The sequence below is a fragment of the Pituophis catenifer genome, unplaced genomic scaffold, assembly GCF_029215685.1.
Source record: "Pituophis catenifer annectens isolate HBS135680 unplaced genomic scaffold, rPitCat1.0.hap2 SCAF_6, whole genome shotgun sequence".
In the NCBI taxonomy this organism is placed as follows: Eukaryota; Metazoa; Chordata; class Lepidosauria; order Squamata; family Colubridae; genus Pituophis; species Pituophis catenifer.
The window spans coordinates 50,519,468-50,542,380 of record NW_027256886.1 but is presented as its reverse complement, the minus strand read 5'-3'; the positions used below and the strand labels follow the sequence as shown (position 1 = coordinate 50,542,380).

The following is a 22,913-nucleotide window of genomic DNA, read 5'->3' as shown; positions in this document are numbered from 1 at the left end:
TCTCATTTCATATCTATATCTACGTTCACATATTTACATGGTTTTATATATATATATATATATATATATATATATATATATATATATATATATATATTTGACTCTTTATTTAATTTAATTCTATACATTTCTATTGAATGGCCTCCAGCCAGCTGTACCATCTTTGCCATACTAAACAGTAATCAATATCATCTTTCTCTTGCAGTTCTTTTGTGAGCTTATCCATTTCTGCACATTCTGTAATTTTAGCTATTATTTTGCCTCTGTGGGTAACTGCTCAGATTTCCAATGTTGGGCAAAAAGTATACGTGCTGCTGTGAGAATATGGATGATCAGATATTTTATTTCTTTGGTGTATTGTACTGTGATTATTTCCAATAGAATCGTCCAAATAGAAATAAATATTCTATTTATTTTTATTGATGTAATTTTTTTTACAATTTTCCTATGAATGATAGATAGACCCTGTTAGAATTATGTTAAGGACACAATATTCTACAATGGCCTGGAAAATTTCAAAAGTCTCAACCGGTTACTTAAGTGCGAGCCAATGTTTGCTTGTAAGAAATTGATTGATAAAATAAATGTTTGAATCTGTTTTCTGAAGAAGAAAAGAAATATGGAAGGGAAGGAAGATATAAAATGAATGCTGAATATTTAATTATTGATTTTATTTGGTAGAATGCCTATCTTTTCCAAAGTTTGTTTTTCATTTCCCCTTTAGATTAATTAAGACATTTATTTTCAATAAAACATTAATAAATCTGAAATCTTTAAAGATCTAGACTATATATATTTTCTGATTACTGATAGAATATTTAGCTTTGTCAATGCTACTGCATTGCCAATATAGCAGTAGAACATAATGTTGTATGATATGACATTAATTCATCAATCTCTTTTAAATAAGGCATTAAAATAAATATACTTACTGAAACAGGAGTGTTTCCAAGAAAGACAATCAGAGAGAGAAGTGGCAAATAGACAAACCAATTAACCATTCTTATTTTAAACAGATTTTCTTTCTGCTTGTGAATATGCTTTTTCTTGTTTCTATTTTTTCCTGTTTCTCAATCTAAATTGTTAAATAACAGGTTTTGCAAATCATTAACCATACTTTCAATTTTGATTACACTGGACTAGCAAGTACAACTGGCATGGAAAGTTTTCCTCTAAGAAGTCTTTTCTGAGGCCTATGCTAAGGGAAAGAGTTGCCATACTTTATTTCTAACTTATTTGTTATGTCACTTTTAATAAACTGGCTTCTAAAATGTGAGATAAATTTGGATTAATGCTGTTCATTGGTTAGTCTGCACTGCAGACTATATATTTATATATATATAAATGATATATTTATATATATCATTATTTATATATATATCATTATATATATTTATGGTTAGGTGCAATTTAACCAAAAGGTACTACTTAAATTAGATGGTTTGTTACTTTGAGACTTGTATATCCTGCCCTTTTGTTTAACACGGTTACTGAAGAATGAGTCAATCCCACCAATTTCAATGACAGATATTTGTTCTTTGAAGAACTTTATGGTGCTACATTGTATAATTCATTATGGAATAATATGTTGATGAAGATTCTCAATCATCCAGGTAGAGCTATCTGGAAGTTGAGTCATGTCAATTGGACTTATTTTCTTTTTGGTTTGAAACTTATCCAAGTAGCTTCTTTAATCTGAACAAGTTCATCAGGGGGACCTATAAATGTCCACTAAGGTAGTTTCAGCAGGATTAGATTTTACCTAATCTGAATAAATTATTTAGGTGAATAGATGCAAAGAGGCATTAAGAGTTGTTGCTCCTAAATCTTTTCTTTTAGATGGGTTGTTCAGTGTGACCTCCCCGATGAATCTGTGAAGCAGTCTTGATCTTCCTTGGACTGATGCAAGAGCAGCATAAAAAACAAGAGACAGGTTGTGTATGAAGCCTCCACCGCTGAGGGTGGAGGGAACGATTGAGGGAATGATTTCCATTTTGGCATAGATGGATTCATTTACTCCTCTCTCAAATCATGTATTTTTCAATCCAAAATATGGATCCTTATCCAAAATATTTATCCTTATCCAAAATATGAACATTGTCCTCAAAATAGTGTCCTTTTTCTTTTAAATAAAGGTGTACTGCTGGTCCTATGGTGTTGTTTCTTCTATGCTGGGCCATCCTCTTGTATTAAATGCTGCTTGGTTTCCCCAATGAACACACCTCACTGCAGGGGATTGCATGCATTACATTACTCTTCTGATTTTTGGGTGTCTGATCTTTACGGTGGATAAATCTCTGTCTCAGTGTGTTGGTGGGTTTGAAGAACACAGATATGTTGTGTTTTCCAAGTATCCATTTTAACTTCTTTGACACCTCAATCATGTAAGAAATTATAGGTTCTTTTGTTGACTCTGAGTCTCAGTTTTGTCTGCCATTCTTTTGTTGGGTCCAGATGCTGATTTAATAAAGGCCCAATTTGGATATCAACACAATGAGATGGAAGCTTGTCCAGCATATCAGTCCCAAGAAGATCAAGACCACATCAGAGGTTCATTAAGGAGACCATTCTTAACAACCCACCTAGGAGAAAATATTTAGGAGCAACAACTCTTAACAAGTTTCTGCCTACCTACCTAACAACCTCTATTTAGATTAGGTAAGAAATGAAACCATTCTGGAGAACATATATAGGGTATCCCTAAACAACTTGCTCAAACTAAAGAAGCTAACTGAATAAGCAGCAAAAAGTTTCACACCCAAAAGAAAAGTCGTTCAGCTGCCATGACTCAGCGTATGGAAGTATTATTTAAGTTTTAATACAGAAAACTACTGAATTTCCTTTGATATCATTACATAGAAAATAATTTACAACTAGAACAAATTATGGACTTTGATACTGACATGGTGATACCAACATATACCATATATATACCATACTGCCTTTTCACTGTTTTTCAGTTCCATAAAAGTTTCTATAAATAAGTTTTCTCTAGTCAGAGAAACAGAAAGATGAAAGGACTGTAATAAACACAGTTTTATGTGATCTGTCCTTGAATAAAATGAGGTGCCCTGAATTTTAATATACTCCTGATTCATCAAAAATCAGACTGAAAATATGGAGTGTAACTAATAACAACATGCTTTATATCCATGAAAGATAAATTAAAGGGAGTAAAACTACTATTGACAAACATTGATTATATGCACTCTGAAGGACTTTGAAGCTGAGTCAGATGCTTTCTACCAGTCTTCAATCTTCTCTTTTGAATTTCATTGCATAAGGTTTTACTTTTTAATTATTTTTCTCGAAAGCTCTTTGATCAAGTAAAATATAGATCACATTTGGGTGATATCATATCCTGTACTTTCTATGAAGTTGTGCCCTTGTGCATGATTTTAAATATATATTTGCAGAAGTTACATCATTTTTTATAAAATTTAATCTGCTATGCAGAAACCTATTTATTTTTTTTAATCCAAGTTCTCAGATCTGTAGGCTGAATTTATCACATCATGAAAGTTTCTAATATAGTGTACCATGCATGTATTATCTTGTGCACATACTTGTCGCAAATCTTCCATATGTTAAAATTGAGTTTCATGCATGAAAATCTAAGTGAAAAATTCTTAAGGCGTGCTTAATAATCTTGTTAGTTTTCTTAATATACAATATGTATTTTGGGTCTTTTACAAATATGCAATCTGGATTTTACAAATATGCAATTGATTACAATTTGAAAGATAGCGTGATAAAGATTCAAAGTATTAATGATGCACATATGCTTTTGGCTGTATCCTTACGGTATATAGTATAGCCATTATAGCACTTGGAATCTAGCAAGATATCTACTGGGCATTTTTCAGGCATGGGAACTGAATAAAAACTGGATGGAACAATCAATGCTGGATTGTTCAATCAAAAGACTGTGAATATTGTTGAATAATTTTGTTTTTTATTTTTGAAAAATGAAATGAAGAAGATTTTTGAGCAACATGGTCGTTTTATTGTATGGTTCATTAAACTTATAATTTTCCAACTTTTTTCTTTCATTTTATTTTTACTAAGATCATGATTATTAATATAAACATTACTTATTAGTACAATGCTAAGTATTTTCTCTGATTAATTTAAACAGTAAAATATTTCAAAGCCCCTAAAAAGACAATTTTTGAGATCTGGGTAAGAACCACATCATAATATTTCATATTTTAAAATACTGTTTTTCAATCTTGGCAACTTTAAGATGTGTGGATTTCTAGAATGCTAGCTAGCAATTCCGAGAGCTGAAGCCCACACATATTAAAGCTGCCAAAATACTATTTTATAAAGTGGAACTTTGAAAAAAATTAAGTAATAATCCCTGTGATTGCTTCCCTTTCATACAGTCTAAAACTGGATTACAGCAGTTCATACAGAAACCTTGAGATTTGACTAACAAAATAACAAAGATCTCTTCAAAAATATCTACTATTGTGTTTTGTAGGGGTATTTTCATGATTATGGTTTTGTGTGAGGCTATTCTCAAACTTTGCTACATCTACAGTAATTGTCATGAAATTATGAATGAACATGGTATATTTACAAATAGCACTGAATAGGTGACTAAAAAACTATTAAGATAAAATTATGATGGTGATTATCTTCATTACCATATTATCATCCCAGTAATTTGAGATTGCAACTATTCCAATATGATTCAAACATTTTAAATGTCACCTTATAGAAAAGATGAATGGAAGGTTTTAAGAAGAGATTGGATTTATACCATTTGTCTGAAATGGTATAAGGTTTCCTGAGCAGTGGGACAGCAGGTTTCCTGAGCAAGGGGTTTTCTAAACAGGGAGTTGTACTAGAAGACCTCTAAGGTCCCTTTCAACTCTGGTATTCTTCTTCATCATCATCATCAGTCTGAGAAAAAAATGTCTTTGGACTAAAACTCATATCTTTTCTCACCACCTATCTTTCTTAGGACCTCAAGGGAGTTCAGTTCCGCAACACCTATAGAAACATCATAATTAAAATTGAATTGTAGAAATTGCTGATTTTCTGATCCAGGTACAGTGGGAACCATAGAATGTCATTGGATGATTGGTTGCTGTTCTGAGCCCAACTTGCCTCCAAAGATTGTTGTTTTGGGGGCGAAAACTAAAGGAAGGACTACCATATATTCTACATTAAACTCCTAAAAAAGATGAAATACAAACCTGCCATAAAATTGAAGCTTTGTCCCTTTCTTTTATATATAGAATTCTGGACGTTGACAATAACAAACCACTTCCACATGTTTCCAGAGAAAACTACATGGACATTTCTATATGGTCACTAAAAGTTGAATTCAAGGCATTTGTATCTTTATATTATATAAAATATATTATCAGTGGCTAGTGTGGCTAACCAATAGAATATTATGGCTTTCAGTAATTATCAGCAGTAAAGTCTTGGAGCCTGTCAAGAGTGTATATTGGATCCACTGCCTTCTGATTTACTTACAGTGTCTCTGCATTGGAGCAAAACTATGCTATCTCTAGCGTGTCAGCCTCATTCTGCTTCATTGCTTTCAGCTGCCGTTGTAACGGGAGTGGGGAGGTATTGATGGTATTTGAGGGGGGGGGGGAAGTGAGCTGGTGGAGACGGAAAAGGAAGAGATATTCTTGCTGTTTCTTTAGCAGCTGCAGAGAAGAACTGGTAACTGCCAAGGTCAACCGTTCCAGCATACCAGATAGATGGGGCCGCCTAAAGAAGTACCCCACATGACACCTTGGGGAGATGTGGAATGGACATTTGCCTTGGGACTGTGGGGGTGAGGGATCTGGGGGATGTATTCAATATGCAATTTTCACGCCTATTGCCTCAGACTTTGCTTTTCTTCCACTGCATTCAGTTCATACTCAGTAAAAGTACCTTTCTCTATAAACATGGAGTTGGGGTTTTTCTTTCTTGAGCTTTGAATGGAGACAAGCCTGACAGTCTGATTCTGGCACAGGAAACTCAGGTTCTCCCCACTCCTTAGGTCTTTTAGATCCAGTCTGTCCATCAACATTCTGTAGAAATTTATATTTCTTTCATTTAGCAAAGGACAGAAACAGATTAATTAAATAGAACTGATTTATTACACGCAATGTGTATGTGTTAAATACGTATCAGCAACTTTGTTTTCAATTGGTAGTGCACCCCTGACAGTCGGGTATTTGAAAGAAAAAGTATTTTTAATTTCCAAACACCTAATTTGATGGTTCTCTCCTGTTGGCGTCACTTGAGCCCTTATCATTAAGAATTCACCATGTCGGTATAAATGAACCTAGTTAATCTTTTCAGAAATGATGCAGGATCAGGCCTCCAGTTCACAACACTTACCTTCAAAGGATTGTTCAGTCCTGTAGAATTAGATGTCAAGGAAAGAACTAAGAGGAACATCAATAAAAAAAGAAACTGTGAGGAAACGCAATGTAGCACAGATCGTGATGAATTAAACAACATCCTCTAAATCTTCACACAGTAATTGATTTGCTCATTTGTACTTTTTTCCTATTCTTTAATCTTTCAGCAGGGCTTCACTCTTCCCTTCTTGCTTTTTAAATATTCTGTGTTCATCTGTTGTCTACAATATTGTTTCTGATCTCTCCCACTTCATCAGACATTTGTACACAGAGAGTAGTCTGCATGGGCTGGACTTTTATAATGACTAAAAAGATAGAGGGAAAAAATAATCACCTAGCCTGAACAATTCACATCCCTCTAAGTGTCTCTTTGATTTATTAAGCACCTCTGCATAAACTGTTCCTTCCTGAATACCTGAATGAAAGGATGGTGAGAATGTGCTTAAGATCTATTAATTCAGCCAAAAAAGGAGAATTGCATCATAGGAGATGTCAAGTGTTCACACTGAACTAAAAGGCTATGTTAAGCACATCGTTTTGATATATTGTCTATTGGATGAGAGGAAATGTGCATCTATTTTACATTAAACTAATACAGATACAAACAATTATCTGGAGCCAAACATTACCCACAAGAATTTTTTACTATATGTAGAAATAATCACTACTAACTTTGGTTTTATAAACCTTTCACTTTGCTGGTGGTTAAAATTCAGGGAATGTTGGGGATTATAATGAATTGACCATAATTAAACAGTTACCAGATGTGTCACCAGACAAGCTTTTACATTAGGGTTTCCCAACCCCCCCAGGCCGCGGATGGGTACCAGTCCATTACCTGTTAGAAACCAGGCTGCGCAGGCAGGCGTAGCTTCATCTGTGCATGCATGGGATCTAGGTAGTGTGTGAAACCTTCTGATCTGTGGAAAAATTGTTTTCTATGGAACCGGTCCCTGGTTGGGGACTGCTGATTTTCAAGCCATAGGTTATATGAAATCTTAGAAACGTATATTGTTCAGCCAATGACTAATTTCTTCAAATAGTTCTGGTTGTCCTTCAGCAAACATAATATTCAAACTAGATTGCACATTAATATGCCATGCTATCAAATCTTGATACTTAACGATTTAGTATTTATGATAGAAGATTCTATAAATATCTTTCTTCACCCTGGAAAAATAAGATGTCACTTTTCCTTCCCCCCCCCCAAGATGTCCAAGAAGACATGGACATGTCTCTATGTTGACCAAAAAAGATAAAATAGGCCCTTTCATTGTTTTTTCACGTGAAATACTTATTTTCTTCACTGATATTCTAATTAATCTATAGACAGGGATTTTATCATTACAATAACAATTTTCTTTGCAGACTTTATCTCGCAGATAAGCCTAGGGAAAATGTGTAGAAAAGCACCCCATTATTTCAATGTATCTGGGCATAATTACCTAAGAAGACACCAGACTGGGAAAAGTTGTTTCAAGGTGCTTATTGTTGACTGCATAATAAAAATGCTTAGGATGTTGCACATTTGTAGTTTTCTACAGATGCAAACCATTACTTTCATAGGACTCTTAAGTGTTTCTTAAATTGCATTCACTAACAACTGAAAGATGTTCCATTAGCAGATTTCAAGGTCCAAGATAAGGAGATTGTAGAGTTAGGATTTATTCAATTCCATCAGCTTATCCATGAACGAAGACATATTGGCAGACCAGATGTTACACTGCAACAATGCACAAAAAAGAAATAATCACTAGAAGGTATTTGAATGAATGTCCAAAGAAAGAACAAACTTTTAATGAAAGTCCTATACCTTCAATATACCTTTCTGAAAATGGTGGGTTTTTTTACTGTACCAATAGGGATATATCAAAATAGGCCAACTGTCTCTTAAAATTTTCTTTAACAAATCTTACTCTAACCTGCGATAAATATTTGTGTATGCTTGTTTGTAAAGACTTACAGGCATACATAGCTTATACCTTGTGGCAAGGGAACATTTGATATTTGCTTTTGAAAATTAACAATGCACTTTCTTTTAAAATCCAAATAGCTTGAGGGCTTTAATTCTTGAGGATGTTCTGCCTGAAAGGAGCAGTAAGCGCTGTAAGCAGGATGGTGAAAGATGTGTGAAAAATATAAACTATTCTGTGGATCTCTCAGCCATATGCCTGATTTTTGTGTGTCTCTATAAAAACACACTGCTATTACCAGCCTTTGGCTTAGCTGCCAGAAGTGGTGCATAAAAATGATCTTTCCAGCAGTTCTAGACAGATTACTAAACTGTGAACAGATAACTCCATACAAATAAGGCGAAAAAGAAAAGCTTGGAGGAAAAAAGTAGAAACTGACAATTTCATTCCAACCCAAAGTAGGAAAGACTTTTTCTCTCCCTCCCTCCCTCCCTCCCCTCTCTCTCCCTTTCTCTCTCTCTCTCTCTCTCTCTCTCTCTCTCTGATGACCAAGGGGAAAGCTTTGATAAACGGTAGGGCAGCTCCTCAAATCCACAGCTCTGAAGTGGAGGTGGAATGCTGCAGGAAATAATGTGAGCACCCCTGCTGTGGAAGTCAAGGGAGTCAGGGGAAATAGTTGAGGTAATAAAAAAAAAGTTAATATTACAAGACTAAAATGCATTTGAGTATAATTCTGGACCTTAAGTTTGATTTTACAAATCTTGGTGAAAGAAAAAGACAATCTGCTGCTGGGTTTTATATATAGAATTTTTAAAATATAGAATAAATTTAAAAAATCTCTTGAACTTACTTCCTGGAAAGGCACACATAAATAATATCTGAAAATATGTTCCTCATACTAGTGCAGAAAATGTGGAATGCTACTTTAAAAAATGTAAGGAAAAACATTTTAAACTTGTGATTAATGTGGGGACATGATGAGATGGGCACCATCCATCTACTCAAGGGCTTGTTAATGTGGTGACCTAGACATCAAAAGCATTGGTTGACTCTGGTTGTGGGAAAGGAAGAAACAAGTGTTTTCAAAAGCTAGAGCCCTTTACTTCATGATATAAATAAAAAAAGGTGAAGGTAAAAAATTATTTCTAGGTAAGGAGATCCGCCTTCTTTGTTCCTCATATAATCATAAATACCCAGTAAATTCAAGGAAAAAATATATTTACAAGAATCAGTATCAAGCCTCACAATTTTAATGTTTAAGGAATCCTACCCATTTTGCAAGTGATTCTGAAATGGTATAGAGTTTCCTGCTTGGACAGAAGATCTCCAAGGTCTTTTCCAATTCTGTTATTCTGGTCAGAATATTCTGCTACAAAGAATGGTGGAGGATGTATATGTACAGGTGTTTAGATTAATTTTATTTGGAGATTACATACATACCGGTAGATGCAATGTGAAAGAACAGTATGGTGTGGGGCAGTGATGGGTTTCAAATTTTTTTACTACCGGTTCTGTGGGTATGGCCTGGTGGGTGAGGCATGGCTTGGTGGGTGTGGTTTGGTGGGCATGGCAGAGGAAGGACACTGTAAAATCTCCATTCTGTCCGCAATCCAGGGGAAGGTTACTGCAAAATCCCCACTTCCTCCCGATCAGCTAGGACTTGGCAGGCAGAGAATAGATGGGGGCGGGGCCAGTCAGAATTTTTACTACCGGTTCTCCGAACTACTCAAAATTTCTGCTACCGGTTCTCCAGAACTGGTCAGAACCTGCTGAACCCACCTCTGGTGTGGGGAGTCACTTAGGCTATTTCTTAAAAAATGTCTGGCATTATTTCAGGAAAGTAGTAGATAACCTGCTCAAAAAAACCTCTGAAGCTGATACATTGTTGATATGGGTTACAGAGTAAGGCAAGAGACAACAGCTGTGCTCTGTCTTGCTCCACTCCATATTCAGGTACCCTTTTAGAGCAAATTTTATGAAAACTGACTACCATCAAGATTGATGTCCACTGCTGTTTTCACTACATGCATGCGGTAGAAACAACAGTGAAGAGTGTTCTTTGTGGTGGTTTTGCTGTTGATCTTTGTAGAAATCTGGCTGCTGGTACTATTCATAAACAAATGAATGAACTTTTTATTATGGTCAAACTCCAGCAATTTAAAACAATCTAAATGCATTAAAATGTCCAGACAATAAACAGTAAATAATAATTTTAAAAAGCTATGAATAAAGATGACTTTGTAGTCATTCCCTTGCAATCATTACAATGTTATGGAACATTTATTTTCCTTTCTGAAAGAACTTGGCATATGTTTGTAGCAAATCAATGTAACCATGGTCAAGAAAAATCAGAGGACTGCAGCAGTAAATAACCACACTTTATCTCTTAATGAGAATTTCTCAGATCAAAACTAGAGAAATTCTGCACCAGCAGTTGACAAAGAAAGCTTGGCCATAAGGAGTATAATTTAACAAAGAACCAGTTCAGTAGGAACAATGACGAGACAAGAGACATAAAACAAGAGACATAAAAATATTCTGCATTGCTGGAACTCAGAAACAACTTTCAAGTCCTTATAGAAGAAACAATCTAGGAGTCCTCAAGAGAAGAAAAAGGGTTACTGATGAACAGGAGGCAGAATGATTGATTCCTAAAGGAGAAGAGAGAATGCAGCAATAGCTGCAAAAAAGATAAATGGAAAAGTTGTGTTGGTTGTGGCTCTGTACTATGAAGTACAGAAACAAACATGTATTCCAACAAACCTACTAAAATATATCATGTGCTGGGAGTACAGATCAGAAATATGACAAACCAACTTCCACTATTATTAAGCTGCTCCACATTTATTCCTTCCTGCTAATTCAGAGGGGAAACAAATGATATTGCCAAGACTAGCCACAATTATATTGTTATGAATTTTGAAAATTTAGGAAGGAAGATTGGGTGGTGTTCCCATCCATTTGTACAGGCTATGGAAAATAAACAAGAAATAGAAGAATACTGCAAGCAAATGACTGTGTAAATCATGGGTGTCAAACTCGAGGTGTCATGTTGCCATCACATGATGTTTCACAACACTTTTCCCATTCGCCGAGTTGGGGTGGATGTAGCTATGCATGACTCATCCAGCCCATCAGTTTGACACCCCTGGATGAATGATATTATGGAAAGAATTGGGAAATTCTGGGAAAATTGCATGTTGCATTTGTTAAGGAATTCTAAGGCAGTTTTTTGCTGAATCATGGAGAATTTGCTCAAGAAGGCTTTAAAGTAAATGTGTAAGTTTGAAATGATTAATATAAAATTTATTTCATAGATAATATATTATACATTGTATAAGCAAATGACAATCATGTTTCAGTGGGGTTTACTAAATCATTCATTAAAATTAGAAGAAGATTGAAATAATATTTATATCTATAGATAAATAAGTTGATTTTGGACTCTTATTACAGGTAGTTAAATATAATTTTGAAGGAGTAATGAAAACCTGATTAGCTTGAATATTAAAAACTATAATGGAGTTTAACAGTGAAATATTTTCGAAGTTGTGAGCTCCACATGTTGGGGCTATTTAAGTTTTCATTTCTACTGAATATTTCAGTAGAAATAATTCAATTTTCCAATGGTCTGAATGATGTCATCCAAAATTAGGCTTCTGTACTCTTAGATAGGATCAGTAAAAAAATAGACACAAACACATTTCTTGACATAAAAGAAATAAGATTACTGGTAGGCATGCCCATCCCCCCAAGCCATTACATTGTTTAGACAAGATAAAGAGTTGAAAAATAATTTGATTATGGGGATGAAAGTAATTTGTTCTGAATACAAGGGTACCAATAGACCAAACTGGCCCTCACACATCTAATTCCTTGTGTATATTAAGGAAAAACGATATTGCATGAAAAGCTGTTTTGCCTTCACACTTGAAAGAAAATACACATCTATCTTCAATTACTGTATTCTCAGTGAATCTGATGTTATTTTCCCATATTGCAACAGAGGGGAAAAAAACAAACTCTTCCTGTCAGATAAAGATGATCTCTGATTCATTATGTATTATTACAATGTGTTTTAATGGAATACTAACTTATAACCAGTATATAATTTGTATTATAGAATATGAACGTTCTTTGAATATGAACATTCTCTTTTCAACTAACATGTATATTTCCTAAAAATGTTTATTCCTTAAAATACTGCTAATGAGATCAAATAGACAAAATTTATACACACACAAGGTAGTGCTTGTGGTTTTTTTTTTTTTTTTTTTGCATGAGGTAATGATAATTCATCTAATGTTTGCAAAAGATAGGTCAGAGTCTGTGTTAGTATAGAGCTAACTATTAATCTGGCTAACTAATTACAAAACTAGTTGAGTAATTCTCTTCTGGAAAGCATACAATTCAACATACACATGTTGGAAATACAACAACCGTAGGGAAAAAATGCTGTCTTGAGGTATGCTTGTCTCTGAAATGGAGCTGGCAATAAAGTAAAACCAATGAAGAATAATGACTTAGTAGATGCAGGAATTGTAAGAACTGTTTACCTGGTAGCATCTATTCCTTACATTTTTTAAAACAGCCAGATATTTTAGTGTTAAAGTATATGACTTGAAATATCAGATGGTCATAATATTCAATGGACCCTAGGCTTGGAAACAAAACATCTATTGATTGATATATATATCTATACAAATGTGTAATAATCTGCTATATAGTATACGCTACGGATTTTGTTGTATTAACTAATTAATAGTATAGTATATAGGCTATATATGCAGTGGCTAAGATGCTGAGCTTGTCGATCAGAAGGTCAGCAGTTCAGTGGTTCAAATCCCTAGCACCGCGTAACAGAGTGAGCTCCGTTACTTGTCCCAGCTTCTGCCAACCTAGCAGTTCGAAAGCATGTAAAAAAATGCAAGAAGAAAAATAGGGACCACTTTGGTGGGAAGGTAACAGTGCTCCGTGCACCTTTGGCATTTAGTCATACTAACCACATGACCATGGAGATGTCTTCAGACAGCGCTGGCTCTTTGGCTTAGAAAGGGAGATGAGCACCGGAAACAGAGTCGGAAACAACTAGCACGTATGTGCGGGGAAGCCTTTACTTTTATATAGTATATTGTATATTGCATAGAATAAACAACTTAGTATAGATTTTGTTTAAGCAACATGTAGAAAATTGTTACTTGCTATTTTAAGCTAATATTGCAACATTAAATCATAGAAATGTATTGTTCTGAAGACCCAGAGAGAAATTTTCAGATTTAGAAGCAGACTTTACAAAAAAGAAGATATCATAAAGAATAAATTTAAGGTTCCTCAGCATAGGATGAACTTTCTAAATAGAATTGAATTTTTGCTTGTTTCTTTAAGACGAAGAAACATAGATTCAATACAGTATTTTCAAAGCTATAGGCATTCTAGGAATTCACTTGTATCTTACAGCTGTGAATCCCATATGCACCTATTTATTCAACTACAATTCGGCATCTTGGAGATGTAAAACAAGATGAATTATTTTGAGTTACAAGGCAAGAGAGTCATGCTGGGGCATGCAGAAGATCTGGCTGTTACCCACTAAGATGATGGGGATTTATAATCCTGATGAAAACCACAATTACAACTATATGGAATATAATTATAATGTCACTCGGGTGGTTGTTTTTACTTTTATATATACATGAGGATATTCATTATTGATGGGGGCAGAAGATGACTGAAGATTTTGAATAAACTGTTGCACCAGGATGCTATGTTACCCTATTATGGATGACGGATTTAATAATCTAGTGGAAAGACATCAAAGAAGATACTAAATGAATTATAAATTTAAAGTTATTGTCTTTTCTTTTTTTTATAAAATGGAATGTATATATAGACATATGTATATTTTAGCAGAGTGGGCAGTGGATTATATTTAGAATTGTAGTGCATGGTAATCTTGCAGGAAACTGGGTTGAAATAGGTTAGTTTAGTGATTGATTAGTTTAAGAAAAAGGATTTTTAAGTTATATATTTCGGGGAGTGGAAGAATTGGATAGAACTGAATAAATGTTAAATTTGGAGAAGGCTGCTTTGAAATGTTAAATTAATATATATAAAAGTAAAGGTTATGTTGTTGTAATAATAATAATATTTTATAAGTTTGGGGGAGGAGAAAAAGGGTAGATTGTGAAAAGCGGAGAAAAGCGGAGTTATAAGAATACTATGCTAAGGGTCAGTATTTTGAGGAGTGAGTAAGGGTATGGTAAAATATTATGTAATTAATTATGAATTAGTTTATTGTTGTGAAGAAGAAGTCACGGGGGGGATGGGTGGTGAGGGGGGGTTAGGGAAGAAGGGAGGAAAAGGGGGAAAAACTTGTATTCGAAAAACTCTTTCAATAAAAAAAAAAAGATGAATCTGAATCCCCCCAGATATGCAGTGTTCATACCCTTTTGATATGTAAAAATATGTATGAACTGCCTAATATTTATTTTGAAAACTTACAGCTTCTTTATTTCTATAAGTAATCAGTTAGAATGAAGCACTTTGACTCAAAGGATAGAGATTGTTTTGTTTATTTTAATCAGTAGTTTTATCTCACTATATATTTTCATGCCTGACTATGCAATATCTGCTGTCAAAATTTACTATGTGGACATGTGCCTTTATTATGGAATGAATATGTACAAGTGTGCCATTTGATTGCTTAAAGTATAAGAAAGGGATGTAATATAAGAGGGGCAAGTCGTGAGTGGATGTTACTAGATCTCAGTGGCAGAAATCAAGCTTCTTTTAGACAAGATATAGTTACCCCAAAAAGAAATGTAAGAAGCACCTAGTAAAAAGGTAGGCTATCAGATCTGGAGCTGTAAAAACCCAGTTGACCATCACATGGAAGCAAAGATTCTCTGTGTATTACTATTGTCATCTAGTGGGCATCTCAAAATCCAAAATGTTTATCTGGCTTACTACAGGTGGTCCTTGTTTACTGGTTTGTTTAGCAATTTTCATAGTTATGACAGTGATCAAAAAGTAAGTTTATAACCATTCCTTACATTTATGACATTCCTACATCTATAAAGCAAAGGAAGGCTGAAGTAAGATCATAAACACAATCTCCATTTCACCTGGTGATTGTTTAAGTTAATGATCAACTTGCTGATCCCAATTGTTGTTTAAGTTTAAGTTTATTTATTTGTCAAGCAAATATAAGATTCAGGTAAAAAGTATAAACATAATTTGAATACATGAAAAGAATAAGTAAAAAGGAATATTAAGACAGGAAAGGTAGGCATACTGGTGCACTTATGCACGCCCCTTACAGACCTCTAAGAATGGGGTGAGGTCAACAGTAGACAGTCTAAGGTTAAAGTTTTGGGGGTTTGGGGAAGAAACTACAGAGTCAGGTAGTGCTTTCCAGGCATTGACCACTCTGTTACTGAAGTCATATTTTCTGCAATCGAGTTTGGAACGGTTTACCTTGAGTTTGTATCTATTATTTGCACGTGTATTGTTGTGGTTGAAGCTGAAGTAGTCATTGACAGGAAGGACATTGTGGCAGATAATTTTATGTACTATGATTAAGTCAGACTGAAGTCGGTGTAGTTCTAGGTTGACTAAGCCAAAAATTTGGAGTCTGGTGGCATAAGGTATTTTATTGCGGTTAGAGGAATGGAGGACTCTTCTCGTAAAATATCTCTGGACTCTCTCAATTATATTTATGTCTGATATGCAGTGCGGGTTCTGGACAGATGAGCTGTATTCAATTGCTGAATGAAGGAGTAACTATATTATTATAGCATTTTATCTCATTCAGGCACATCTGAAATTTTGAGAGCATGTTTGGCAACATACATTAAATGGATGCTTGAGTAAACTTCTTCATTCATTGTAATAGGTATGGCCTAGTTACAAATCATCCTTTTACAATATAAGAAACAGTAACATTTCTTCCTGCTATTATTCTAGTTTTTGAGAATGCTACCTACTACCCAATTTACTTTATCTTCTGTTTTTTTATAAACTTTATAAACCCATTGATTCATTTTCAGTGTGTGTGTGTGTGTGTGGCCAGAATACGAAACACACTTCTATGTATTGATATTGCCTGTACATTATTATTTTTTGTTAAAGCTTATATATCTATTTGCCATTTTAATTTATTATGCTCTGCTGAGGAAATCTGATATTGAAGAATGATGTTCAAACTCAAAGTTGAGCAGATATGGATTTAGATAATAGAGATAAGGATGTTGTAATTGTAACACCTTAATATAAAGGTTGGTATCTTTTACAGGTACTAGAACTGGTTAGTATCTTTTACAGGTACTAGAACAGAGCTGTCGAACTGGCAGCCCATGGGCTGTATCCCTGGCCATGCCACCATGGCTACGCATAGGCAAAAAACATCACGATACGTCATGATCCAGCCTGCAACATGATTGAGTTTGACACCCCTGTACTAGAAGAATAAATGTTCTAGTGAAAAATGCTTTCATTAGCTTGATGCAGTTGCTTTAAATATATGCATGTAGTACTTGTTTAATGACTCCATGTTCAGTGATCATTTGAAGTTAAAACAGCTGTGAACAAGGACAACTTATGAATGGTTCTTGTTGTTGAGGCTGCTGTGGCATCTCCATAATCTTGAATCTTGGAAACTGGCTCACAGTTATGATGTAGCATCCTGTAGTCCTGTAATTGTCATTTGTGACTTAAGCAAAGTCAATGGGGAAGCCAGCAGGAGATCACAAATTATTATCACATATCTGCAGGATGCTGCAATCTGATGGGAATTGTCTACCAGTGGCAACTAGGATTGCTGGAACTGTTGTTGTAAGTTGGCATGCTCATGTGATGTTGCACCTTATGACTACCTAGCTTAGCAATAGAAATCCAGGTTCCAATTGTTAATAAATGAAGACTATTTATAATTCTGAATTATCCAATCTGGATAAATCTATTTTTGCTCTGTCATGCTGAGTTCAGTAGAGTGACTGTAAGTGGCAGATTTAAAAAATTAACAACAAGAAATGGAATAAAGCAAATATACACTTTTTGAATTAAATAAGACAACAGGTACATAAAAAGTAGATGAGACAATGTAAGTTGCCTGGATCTATCTGTGCTTTTCTGGCAAGAGACAATCTTCTTCAAGGAAGAAAAAACACAAATTGGTCTTTTGAATCTGGCACTTTGATTTTTGTAGGCTATGATTTCTGTACATGAATTGGTATCTTTTCTAGCATTGATATAATAACTGGAATGTGTTTCTTTTTAATAGAACTGTGCCTTATGTTTTATAAACTATGCCAAATTATGATAACAGGCTACTCTGGCTTGTTTTTCAGCAGACCAGAGTTAAAACAAATAAACATAGCTAATTGAGGATGGACTTTTGAATGGACTAGAACTACTTTTTTGTTTTTCTGATGAGTAGATTCCATTTCTAACAGTTCCTTTCCAAATATATAAAGAAACATTGCATCCAACAATGCTTGGCAGGATCTTACCCTATTTTAATGTACTCCACAATGACCTAATCTCCATTTATGTAAATGCTATGAGGGTGACTAATTTTTATCCTGCAATATGTTACCAACAATTTAACAGGAGAAATCAGTGTATTAAAGGACAAATTGTGCTCTGCCCAGTAGCTTAATATTCGTACCACCATGTCCAAGTGCACTAGATGGAAAATGTATTAGGCGTTTTGAAATATTTAATCTGGTTTTTCTTTGCATATTATTGGACTGCAAATGTGAATATAAGATAAATTTTTCTCACTCTCTTTCCTTTCTTGACTTGGGAGCCTTGGAAATCAGATATTTTTTATTTCATGAACCAGATGGTATTTAATAACTCTGATTCATCCATGCACACAGCAAAAATCCTTCCCAGTTGTTTCTTTAGGTTGACCTCTGATCTGCCCATTTTGTATCAATACTGGGATAAACTTCTCTAATAAATTTTGAACATTCTATAATACCTGCTTGGATCCATAATAGAACACACAGTTTCCAGTCCGTTTCCAGTTATATTAATCTCTTCAAGTTAAAAGATTAATACCTACAAAAGATGTTTACCTGAAACATTGGAAAGCTACCAATAGTCACGCTAGAAAATACAGAACTGGATGAACATATTATTTGAATTAAAATAAGTTACTTTTTAATGCCTACTACTATAATCTGTTTCAATCGGTCAGCCTCGAAACTGCAGTTGGTCTGTCTGCTGAATATACATATTGAATTAGCCATAAGAAATTATTTATTATGTACAAATATTTGTTTACTCTTGCAGCCACCAGTTGAAAGAACTAATTAGCTTCACATAGAGTAAAGTTCTGTCAGAAAGGATACAAGCTGCAAAGTTAGCTACGCCTGTTTGCTCCCTAGCTTTATACAATGAAATAATGTTTTACATAGGGCAAATTTCTTTGGTTTAATTTCTTGATCTCTCTCTCCCCCCAACAGAAAACACACAACTCCACCACTAGAGGACACTAAAGCACAAGCCTACACAAAGCAAAATAGCAAAACTTTCTAAAAACAGGACAAAGTACTTCACTGTGGGGATAGAGAACTGGCTTGCAGTCTGATATGAATTATTCTGTTGCTCTAGTCCTATCTTCAGTTAAAATGGAAACGTGCAGATACAATCCCTGCTCTCTTTCAACTGGCAGGAATAAGTTTAAACAAAACTAGGGTTACGTTCTCCTTGAAAAAGTCTCCATGCCAGGCAAAGCTATAAGGGAATATTTGTCTATTGGACTTATTTTAAAAAGAACAATCATAAAACAGATCTGAAATTTATTTTTAAGAAACCAAAAGAGATTTGAGCTGATTTTAGTAATGCTTGAAGTAGATCTATTGAAATGGTATAATTTAGGTTGCTTGATTTCTATCCATTTCAATGAATTTAGCCATAATAAATTTGAATCCAAACCAGTATCAACTGGTTTCCATGGGTTTAATTTATTTTTCACAAACTTTGTGTGGTAAAAGCAACACTGTTATTACACACAGTGATGAAATATCTATATATCAATTAGATTAGCATTGGAGTAAATAAGACTTTTATATAAAAACACAATGAGCGTAGGGCCTACTTTATCATTATTGGTCAACAAAGGGTCAACAGACAGCCATTTCAGACAGTATTTGTTGGATTCCTTAGGAATAAAAGAAAATATTGTTTATGTTCTTTTCTAAGATGGGAAAAGTAGTCAGAAAATGTTCTTCCAACAGATACTCAAACTAAACAAGACAGGTACAGCAGACTAGTTAGAACTACAGAAAAAACAATTTGCAACCATGCCTTCCATAGAAGACCTGTATATTGAGCGAGTCAGAAGGAAAGCTGAGAAAATATCTACATATCCTTCACACATCCTGGACATAAACAGTTTCAATTCCTCTCCTCAGGATGCTGCTATAGGGCATTACATGCCAAAACAGCTAGACACAGGGACAATTTTTTCCCTCATGACGAACACCTAATCCTCACAGTATTGCCTTATGTCTAATATATTTATCCATGTTGTATAGCTGTAGTATTATTATTATCCTTCACATCTTCTTTACTAACCCCTCTTATTATTATATTATATAATATTATGATTATTATTACTCTATTGCTATGCATGTACATTGAGAGCTTTTGCATGGAAGACTAAATCCTTATGTGTCTAATCACTCTTGGTCAATAAAGTATTCTATTAAAATTATTAAAATACGTTTTTAAGAAACTAAAATATATCTCTTTAGTTGTAGCAGACATATTAAAATGATACAATTTAAGCATATATTACTTGATTTCAATCCAAACAGATATATTTTGTTAATATCATTCAGTGTAATTGGGTTTAATTTACATTCAGTATCGCCTATTTGTAATATGGTAATTTCATAGCTCCAACTTTGGTATATTTTATAGTAAACACTTAAATTATATAGGTACATGGTTACATTATGAACACTTGTCTTTTAAACAGAAAACACTAATTAATAGAGTGGCAATGATTAATAGAATAATTAGAAATGAAATACATTAAAGACTGTTTCACATTGAAAAAATATTGATACTTATTTTTAAATAAAGATCCATGAGAAACCAAGATGAAGATAATGAAAAATCCATGAAACATAAGAATGTTAAAGTTACTTGTAAAAGGAAAGCCGTAAAGCAGCTGAAATTTCTCCAGAGAAAAAGGTTTTTTTCAGATGTCACTTCTTACAGTAATTATTTTGTAACATGCAGATTAACTGGCTTTCCATATTATTATATTTTAATATCATATAGGTATTAAGAAATAAAGCTGTAATGGTTTTTAGTTTCATCGAGCATTTTAATGATTAGAAGAAAAAGAAGAAATATTAACATATCTAAATGATGTCAAACTGACTTTATCTGGAAAAGTTTTCTTAAGACATTAGTTCAAGACAGGAACGGATTAAACAGTAGGTGTATATGTGTCCTAAATTGGTCTGTAGTCTTTTGCCTTGTCTTTTTAAAGTTTCTTTTCTTATGAAAAATTATGATGTTAACTTATACAGAAAGCAAAATAAAAACAAAAATCTGTCCAAATGTGACCAGATTTAGTCTATTATTAAAAGAAAATTCACTAAGACTAACACATGAACATCCTTTAATATTAGGTTTCCCCCTCCTGGGTAATTCATTTGCAGAACATTCATTATCTTAAATCATCTTGCTATCTTGAACTGTCTGGCAAAAGTTGATTTCTTGAAACATTTTCTCCCCAAGCCCTAATTAGACAACATCTTGACTTACATATGTGTTCACAGCCTCTCTCCCTCTTTTGCACCACTATGAAATTTATGGACCTCTGTTGGGAACAAACATCAAAACAGCAACACCTCTGACACAGATTCTTTGAAAAGAGGAAATTCTGGAAAAATTAAAAAAAAAATTTTTCCCCCTCACTCCTTGTTCCACTTTTTCTCCTATTCAACTGGCCTCCTACACAGTAATTCCTTTAATATGCAGAAATTAATCACAATACCCAGAAGCAAAATGAAACTATAACACACATCACATTTCTGCTGAAGGAGAACTTTCAGGATGTTAACCTCTTGGCTTATACTAGTTTTATAAGCAATACTATAATGTAATTTATACATCTGTACAGCTTCCTCCTTGGTAGGGGTGAAGCTGATGATGTTGAAAGTAACAGAACATTGGTTACAGACTGTGAAATTACCCAGTAGGAATAGATAGGCTACATTTTAGTTTCTTTCCTGAGCAAGAATTTAAATAGTCATGCAGAACTATAACAGCTGTGGTAACTTCTTACAATTCCTTTGCTTTAACAATGAAGCTTAAACAGAAGGTATTCAGTGGTTCTGTCTTTTTCATATCTGAAAATATCTTTGTTTAGCCTCTATTTTTAAGCAAGTCAACCCAATTTTATTTACAGTGGCATCTAGATTTGCAACATGGTTCTTGACTTCAAAATGTGCCGCACTTGTGATTAATACATCTGAATCATTTTCTTCTTGACTTCATAATGTGCCAACTCGTGTGATTAATAAATCTGAATCCTTTTCTTTCCCTGGAAATATTTTGGGTCTTTTAAAATTAATTTGTTACCAAATTTAATTTAAAATTTAATTTATATTTTTCTTCTTTTTTAAGAAGATCTTTGTCTGAAATATGTGTGAGGATAGATCCTTCTGAAATATTGGTACTTAGCTCTCCCTATTCTGTCAAATGCAAAACAAAACAAAAAAAAAGAACAAAAGAACAAAAACAAATGCAAATGCAAAATGGAAACCTACATTTGGAAACTGGATTTCCTTTGTGATTGATAAATGTATATCTTTGTTAATATTCCCCCTCCCATTCTGTGCCTTCCATCAAAGCTTCAGCCTGATGGAATGCATCCTTATCTCCTCCTCAGCCCCATCCTAAATGTTTTCTGCTCTTTACTTGTAAATCTCTATCCATCTCACCTTTAACATGAAATCAATCACCAATTGATCAATTACATAAAACTTTTCTAGAAAACATGCTCATTGAGAAATGATCACTAGATAGTTGAATTTAAATACTCAAAGTAATGAAGATGGAAAGGAGATGCTTTTAGGAATGTGGCTGCAAAAATACAAATCACTGCCAGATGGCAGCAAAAGATTAGAGTGTTGTATATCCCTTTGCTATCATTTAGTGGTTTTCTGGACTTTGGCAGTCCAGGTTTGGTATCTGTTTTCATAAGGTTGCATTGGTAGAATGTTATCAAATCAGAGAGAACCAAGACTTTGGAGGAAAGGGTAGTTTTTTTAGGTCCCATGCAGGGTGGGTTATTCCATTCAAAGCATGGTTCAGTATTTGAAAAGGACACGTTCTATTCAGAAAAGATCTTATTCTATTTGAGACAAAAAACTAATACATAATTCCAAGAGTTATTTTAGCATTGTAACTAAAACATACAACAAATGTGCTATATGCATATCCAATGTTGCTCAACTAATATTGGCTTTCAGTATATATTCATACTTGACAATAAATAAGCTTGATGATAGCTGCAATTTGGAAAATGGAACCTTTTCTCATTAATTGGTAATTGCATTTTCTAGAAAGATACTGTCAGAATCAAAGA

The 22,913-nt window shown here is 34.0% G+C and overlaps 1 protein-coding gene across 1 annotated transcript in view; it reads right to left on the bottom strand.

Annotated features, from left to right (window-relative positions):
• HABP2 (hyaluronan binding protein 2) overlaps nucleotides 1-1,016 on the bottom strand; it is a 36,752-nt gene extending 35,736 nt beyond the window's left edge. Inside the window, exon 1 of the mRNA XM_070946102.1 lies at nucleotides 933-1,016. Within this exon, the coding sequence (XP_070802203.1) occupies nucleotides 933-1,001 (69 nt within the window). The 5' untranslated portion in view covers nucleotides 1,002-1,016. The remainder of the gene's footprint in view (nucleotides 1-932) is intronic.
• Nucleotides 1,017-22,913: the final 21,897 nt, after the last annotated feature.